Raw genomic sequence first — 7,575 nt, forward strand, 5'->3', positions numbered from 1 at the left:
TAAAAAAGAGCCCAACCCCAGAGAATCAACCCCAGACTCCTGGAAACAGCGAACGCGTATGGCAATGCCTGCTTCAGGTCAGACCCAGCGCTCACTGCTGCCCTGTGGCCTCCACATGTTGCTCGGTTCCCCCGGGGAACCGAGGAGGGCCACATTGTCCAGGAGACATTGGCACAGTGAGCCGGCATTGTGTTAGGTTAGAGGGACTTGAGGAAGCTGAGTGGCTGGGTGAGAATCAGATGGCCCTGCTGGGGGCCAGGCTCTGTCTTCCTCATTGTCCTTGATTGTCCCTTCTTCGTCACTTCTCAGCTGCATGTGCTCGGCCCTCATTAAGCGTTTATTCACTGCTCAAGAACACCTATCTCATTAACTTCTGGGTCATTCGGTTATCACTCATCTTCATCCTCCCTTCATTCACTCTTCATTTCCTCATTTATCCACTTATTCAGCACTTTCTGATTTCCAGCTGAGAGGCTGCCCTGAGGGGCCTGCAATCCTGGTCCCCTGTCCTGAGGGAGGCCCAGGGTCCCCGACTCCAAAAGTGTCCTCTTCATGGAGAGGGAAGCAGAGAGCAGCTGGTACAGCAGGCTGTTGGGGGACAGGGTGTGGTGGCCCTGATACAGCACAGGTGCCACCCAGATCACGCACACATCCTTTCTGGGAAGACACAGCTCTGAGGGAAGACCTCCGGTTCCTGCACACACACCACGTGATCATCTCCCCTCAGCACGGCCTTGCTAGCTGGCCAAAGCCGAGGGAATCAGAGATGCCTGATGCCCAGCATGCCAGGAACCCCGTGTGGGGAGATGGGTGCAGTAGATGGTGAGAGGCCTGCCTGGCCAGCCCAGGGGACTGGGTGGGGTTTAAAGTCAGCATGAAAATTCACAACTTGGGCCGGCCCCGTGGCTTAGTGGTTAAGTGTGCGTGCTCCACTACTGGCGGCCCGGATTCGGATCCCGGGCGCGCACCGATGCACCGCTTCTCCAGCCATGCTGAGGCCACGTCCCACGTACAGCAACTAGAAGGGTGTGCAGCTATGACATACAACTATCTACTGGAGCTTTGTGGAAAAAAAAGGAGGAGGATTGGCAATAGGTGTTAGCTCAGAGCCAGTCTTCCTCAGCAAAAAGAGGAGGATTAGCGTGGATGTTAGCTCAGGGCTGATCTTCCTCGAAAAAAAAAAAAAAAAAGAAAATTCACAACTGTAGTGAAGGGGAGAGAGGTCCTGTCCAGGCTGGGATTTCTGGGACTCTCACTTGAGAGCTCCTAGCAACTCCAGGGGTCTCCTTGGCAGAGAGGGGAGCCAAGGCCCAGGGTCATCCTGAACCCGCAAAGGCCCTGGAGCAACAAGGGCCCCCTTGGCCCCAGGGGGAGATGGTGAGTAGGTGGAGACTGGGGGCAGGTGTGCAGCCCCTGGGGCTGGGTGGGCCTGAGGAGCCGGGGGTGGGAAGCAGGTGTGTGGACCCAGCGCTCTCCTGCGTTCTGGGGGGTGTGCTGCCTGGTGATGCTGCCCCTGCCCAGAGACTCTCTTCCTCCCCGTCCCCTATGCCGGCGGCTCCGCTCTTGGCCCTTGTCCTCCAGGCCGTCCCCCTGGATGTCCCATGGGTGCCCTGGACAGCCCTGAGCTGGTCGTCGGCTCCCAGCCTGCTCCTCATCTGTGCCCCTCACCTGGGTGACACTCCCTCAGGCTAGGCATGGGGCCGTCCTGGGTGCCTCCAGCCCTTTCCTGTCCATCGGGCCTCACCTCCTCCAACCGAGCTGCCGACCAAACACTGGTCCCTTCAGCCTCACTGCCCAGCTGTGGCCTCCCAGCATCCCCCGCATGCCACTGGCCTAGACGGGAAGCACCGACCCCATCATGTGCCCCGATCCCAACCCGCCAGCCCCTCCCCCACCTCCACGCAGCAGCCGGCTCTCCCTGCCTTGGATCTGGACTTGAGCCTGGACTCCTGCTTACCCGGTGCTGGGCCCAGGATGCAGGGGCCGTCCCCGTGCTCGGCTGGACAGTTTTGTCCGGGTCTGATGGCACACAACCACCGAGTCTGCTGAGAGCTGGGCCGGGGGGACGTGGTCTGGGCGCGGCGAGTGGAGACGGAGGAAGGAGCAGGAGGGAGGTGGGGCAAAGAGTTTATAGTCTCTGAAAGGAGTGAGGGCTGTGGTCTCAACACACTGGTGGACACCGGCAGCATGACTCTGCCTGGGCCCCCTTGGACAGAGGTGGCCGAGACAGGGGAGGCGGCTGGCCAAGGCCACAGAGCAAGTTGGAGCCAGATCCAGGGTGAGAGCCACTCTCTGGCCTTGCCCAGGCTCTTCCTGCCCCTCACAGGGCCCTGGACAGTCCGTTCAGGGCAAGGAACCTTATGCAGGGAGTTGTCACCCCAGATGGGGAGATACCTGTCTCCTCCCAGGGGAGCCTGTAGCCTCAGCTACAGCTCAGGCTGTGTGAGCAAAGGGCCCTGGCCAAAGATCAGAGAGGCGGCCAGGTCCAGGGTGGAGGTGACTGCACCCTTCCCATGCCCTCAGAGAGGGAATGTCCCACCTGGTGTCTCGAAGCGGATGGTACAGGACAGCGGCGGGAGGCGGGAGGACAGGGTGGGCCTGCAGGGTGGAGAGAACGTGCTCACAGCAGGGCCCAGAGGAGGCTGAGGCCCACGCGGAGCAGGAAGCCCCTCTGGAGGGCCCAGGGACTGCCCCGTGCAGCGGGTGCCCTGTTGCAGAGGTTTCCGGAGCAACACTGTCGGATGAGGCTGTTGAGGACCCCGGATCCCGACAACCACTCGTACTTCACGTTGGCGTTGGGGCACCGGGGGGCACAGCGTTTGCTGAGCAGAAATCTCACCCTCAACCCTGCAGAGGAGAGGAGACGGGAGGGGAAGTGGCCCTGAGGCTCCAGGAAGGAGGACTCCAGGTCACGAGGAGAGGCAGGGGGCAGGTGCTCTCCAGGCGGGCAGCAAATGCGAGAACTAAACCTCAGATCAGAGAACTGTCGGCCCCTCAAGGGCTACAGATACCGTCTCCTGACCCCTTCACAGGTCAGGCGCTGCAGAGCAGTGGGTGCATGGCTGCCCAAGATCACGTTCAAGGTCACAGCAAAGATGAGGTGGTGACACACGGCTTGGACCACCCCGGCCAGCTCAGGGGCCTCGAGTCTCGGGGAGACGGGGTGAAGCAGGGCAGAGCGGACAGGGATTGGGAACCACAGAGATCCTACTGGGCGCTCAGCCTGGGCTTGGCCATCTCCCCACTGTTCATCTCAAGACGCAGCAGAGACCCTGGAGGAAGCCCTGGAGGAATGCAAGACACTCAGAACACCCCGGACTGTAGAAGGGAAGACTCCCGTGGGTGGAACCCACCTGTGTTATGTTGTACGATGCTGTGTTGTGTGTGCAGTGCGGCATTATGTTCTGTTGTGTTGATTTACATTATGCTGTATTATACGGTAATTGTATCGTATGATGTTACGTTGTCTCATAGGCTACGAAGAATGCTGCTCAGTGGCACACGATTTAGGAGAGGCTGAAGGAGGGAAAGAGCCGGCCTCCTCGTCCAGGAAGCCTCCAGGGCCCGACCTTGAGCAGCTCCCTCTGCCTGTCCCCAGCAATCAGGGTGGGGATCTCAGGCAAGGTCAGGGCACAGGGGAGGGGCGCCTGAAGAGAGCCCTCACCCCTGCCCACTCCCTGCTCTGAGGGGCCACCATCACACAGCCTCCAGCCACGCCTCCAGGCCCAGAAACTGTAAACACGATGCTTGGGTGGAGCCAAGATAAAGGAAATGGTGCTGAAAAACAGGACCAGGGAGGTTCAGACCCTGTTCAGGCAACGCGTCCCTGCCCTCCCCGTGCGCAAAGTCCTCCACACGGTGAGGACGAGGGGGAGGCTTCCGAAGGGGCGCCATGTGGGGAAAGGCTCACTGTGGAGATGAGGGTCAGACCACAGAGGAGGGGCTGGGCCTCCCTCCGTGTAAAAATCCACCTTGAAATGTCTTCGTCACCCGCCGGAAGCGTAACGAGGAAAGGAACCATCGTGCCGGTGATGCAGGAGTGAGGTTGGCGGGGCGAGTGGTGCAGGCCTGCACGCTGCACCGCGGCAGAGGCCGCAACGGCAAGTGCGCCTGTGGTTCTCACCGGCTAGTCCACTTTACAGAGTCGCCTCCGGGAACCCAGTTGTGCAACATGTATTTCTTGCATCATTACTGGACAATCAGGAAATGGGGGCCCTCCTGAGGTTTAGTATGGGGAACCGATCAAATGAACGATGCTCCAGCCAGGCGCCTAGGACCTGAAGGCATGCAGAAGAGGCAGCTCTGCTTGCGCTGGCAGGGCCCAGGGACCTGGAACCACCTGGCCAATCAGCACACGGTACTCGTGCTTTCCCGGGAGAACAGATGGGTCCCCACCCCCGGCTCTCTCTGGACATCTTAGGGAAGAGTGCTTTTGGTGGTCTGCAGGTGACACTGCAGTGGGGCTGGGGCATGTGTTTGGGTTTTACTGTATAATCTTCTCTCAGGCTGTTTTTTATCTATTTATTTATTTTATTTTATTTTTTGTGAGGAAGATCAGCCCTGAGCTAACATCCATGCTAATCCCCCTCCTAATCCTCCTCCTAATCCTCCTCCTTTTTGCTGAGGAAGATTGGCTCTGAGCTAACATCTATTGCCAATCTTCCTCGTTTTTTTCCCCAAAGCCCCAGTAGATAGTTGTATGTCATAGTTGCACATCCTTCTAGTTGCTGTATGTGGGACGCGGCCTCAGCATGGCCAGAGAAGCAGTGAGTCGGTGTGCTCCTGGGATCCGAACCCAGACCACCAGTATCGGAGCGCGCGCACTTAACCGCTAAGCCACGGGGCCGGCCCTCTCAGGCTGTTTTTAAAGTGAAGCCCTATGCCCTCAGCCCACAGTCAGCCACACGGGTGTGTGGCCTGGTGGGCAGCGATGGAGTGAGCAGGCGTCCTGGGCGCAGTGGCCTGCCTGGCTGACCCTGCTCCCCATGGCCACACCTCTGGCCTCCTGCTCTCCCCATAACTTCAGTTACACCAGAGCCTCTGCCCTGCGGACAGTTCCCAGGGGAGTGACATTAAGAACTGTACCTCAGAAGGAGGAGAAAAAGGGTAGCCCAATTCAGAATCTGAGGAAACTCCCCCTTGAGTCCAGTGGGAGGAGAGAGCATGAGGTGCTGTCAGCCCAGCAGGTCTCAGGGCGCCCCTGCCCCAGCCCTGCAGAGAGCCCAGGGATCCAGGCCCTGTCCCAGGGAGGCTGGGGCACCCGCCCCTTCCCCCGCGCCCAGGGACTCACCTATGGTGACGATCGCGGCGTTCGAGACGCAGACCCGGTCCGTGGAGTAGCACGCGGCAGGCTTGCACAACGCCTGGCTGGAGACTTTGAAGCACTGGTAGCAGCTCAGGTTCACACCTGTGGGATAGCCACGGGCCTCGGTGGAGCCTGGCTGCGCACCTGGCCCGAGCGCACGGTGCGCCCCACAAGGCGAGCTTAAGAAACCCCGCGCAAAGAGTCCCCGAGATGAGATGCGCCCCAAGCGCCCGACTGGGAGCCCCCCGCAGCCCCCGAAGGCCGATGGCCCGCCCCCCGCCCCCCGCACCCCCTCTCCCTCACCTGGCTCTGTCGCGCCTCCACCAAACTCCGCAGACACCAGTAAAGCCCACAGGCCTAGAACCAGCCCCTCCATGACGCCGAGGGCTCCGCCTGAGGGGGCTGGGGCCGAGCAGAGTAGGAGGCTTCACCCGGAGCATCCCCCAACTCCCCCAGCCTCATCTCCCCTCCCCTCGATCCCGCCTCCCTGGACCCTTGTCATTCCATGCCCTTCAGATCCTGGTTCCCAGGGGACCCTCCTCCCAGCTCCTCCCCTCTACCTGGATGCAGGAGCTGGACACTTGGAGAAGAGTCAGCCCAGGGACGGGGCGGGTGTGGGGGCCTGTCAGCCCCTCCTAAGCAGCTCCTGCTCTGTGGAGGGTCTCCTGGGGTCCCTGAGGACGGCAGCCTCAGCCTCCAGCCACCTCCTCCTGGAGCAGAAGCAGGGCAGGGACTCACCTCCCCTGCGGGTCCACCCCCTGGGCAGCCTCAGCCCCAGGTCAGCTCTGACGCTCCTCCTCATCTTGTAAACAGATCCGTGTGCAGAAGGGCTCCAGATCACACCGCGGGGACGGGGGACCAGATCTGGTCCCTGCCTCAGGGGCCCACGGAGGGCTGACACAGAGACGTTCCTTCCCTGCAGTGTGGCAGGAAGTGGCCTGATGTTGGAGGTGGAGGAGAGAGATGGAGGGCTTCAAGGGGGGGGAGGGACCATTGGAGCTGGAGAACAGGTGACGTCTGGGCAATCGGATGAGGCAAAGGCAGTCCAGTGGGGAAAGGGAAGTGTCCCGAGCCAGGCTCTGAGCAGGAACCCAGGAAAGTACTGCTCAAGGGCCAAATGGTGGGGGAGGGGAAAGGGGGATAGGAGGGGAGGAGGGAGAAGAGGGGAGGAGGGTGAGGAAAGAGTGAGAGGAGGGAGGGAGAAGGGGAAAGAGGAGGGAGGAGGATGGAGGAGGAGAGAGAGGAGGATGGGAGAGGAGAGGGTGGAGAAGGAGGAGGAAGGGGGGAGGAAGAACAGGTGATCAGATCACAGGCACCGAATCTTGAATCTTTTCATTGTTTCTCCAGTGCTTGGAGCCACTTCCCCACTTCCCCCTGTGAGGGGTAGCGTGGGAGACCGAGGAGAAGGGAGCGAGCCCTGAGCTTCAGTGGGCGTCTGTCCCTAGGCGGCCTCTTGGCCCTGAAGGACTGCGGGAATGCTGCTTCCGCAGGACCCACAGCTCTGTCCACCTCCGCAGGACACGGGGCTGTGCCTCCTCCAGGACCCCGGAAGGTCTGGGACCCTGCAGAGGGGCTGGAGCCTGAGCGGCCAGCAGGGCCTTCACCCGTGTCCGCACAGCTCCTTTCCTCCTGCCCAGGGCTGCTGCCCGCTGCAAGGCTGGGCCCGGGGCTCTGGAGACTGAGGTCCTCAGCTCTGGCCAGGCTTCCTCCCATGGGGCGTCCTTCTCCTGCAGCTGAGTCCCTTGGCGCCGCTGACTGTGCCTGTGACGGGCCCACCGGGTCTGTTAGGGGGTTTAGATGTGCTTGGGCCCCATGGAGGTTCTTTTCCAAAATTTCCCCGGCCTCGCGTAGATCTGCAGGGTGGGGGGCCCTTCCCATCACAGCGCAGACCCGGACCCCTCCCCACCCAGCTCATCGGCGCAGTCACCTGCAAATCCTCCCTTTGTCCCCTCTGTCATTCTTGTTTTCAGAGCTTACAGAGCTGACGTGTCCTCGCTGGGACCTGGTTCCCAGGCACCTGTCCTCACGGGAACCAGTGTTGAAGATAAGAACCCAGGGACACTTGTTAAAGCCCAGTAAGGCTTACTGTGTGTGTATGGGGGGGAGGGGGCTGTCGCGATGGGTGCAGGGCCCAGTGCAGTGGGAGAGAGCTCGGGCTGGACCCTGAATACAGCAGGGGCCGCGGGGTTTACAGCCAAGGAGCAGGTGGGGGCAGTGGATGGAAAATACTAAAACGAAACGTGGCAGGGTGGGGTTCTGGCTGCACCGAC

The 7,575-nt window shown here is 61.0% G+C and overlaps 1 protein-coding gene across 1 annotated transcript; it reads right to left on the reverse strand.

The window, feature by feature from the left end:
- Window positions 1-1,913: 1,913 nt before the first annotated feature.
- LY6L (lymphocyte antigen 6 family member L) lies at window positions 1,914-5,705 on the reverse strand. The gene is made up of 3 exons (XM_087447108.1): window positions 5,609-5,705; window positions 5,287-5,407; window positions 1,914-2,840 (listed from the first exon to the last, which is right to left on the reverse strand). Exons 1-3 carry the CDS (start codon window positions 5,679-5,681, stop codon window positions 2,621-2,623), a joined length of 414 nt encoding a protein of 137 aa, XP_087303234.1. The 5' UTR covers window positions 5,682-5,705; the 3' UTR covers window positions 1,914-2,620.
- Between the last annotated feature and the right edge of the window lie 1,870 nt (window positions 5,706-7,575).

This window comes from Ceratotherium simum, chromosome 23 (genome assembly GCF_057802395.1).
Source record: "Ceratotherium simum simum isolate JZ-2026a chromosome 23, ASM5780239v1, whole genome shotgun sequence".
Taxonomy (NCBI): Eukaryota; Metazoa; Chordata; class Mammalia; order Perissodactyla; family Rhinocerotidae; genus Ceratotherium; species Ceratotherium simum.

Bases quoted from the DNA above. Each gene is read 5' to 3' on its own strand.
- LY6L (XM_087447108.1), bottom strand. From the start codon at position 5,681: ATGGAGGGGCTGGTTCTAGGCCTGTGGGCTTTACTGGTGTCTGCGGAG. The intron at 5,408-5,608 runs GTGAGGGAGAGG...GCTATCCCACAG, and splicing joins TGGAGGCGCGACAGAGCCAG to GTGTGAACCTGAGCTGCTAC. The intron at 2,841-5,286 runs GTCCCTGGGCGC...TGCAGGGTTGAG, and splicing joins GCGATCGTCACCATAGGTGA to GGTGAGATTTCTGCTCAGCA.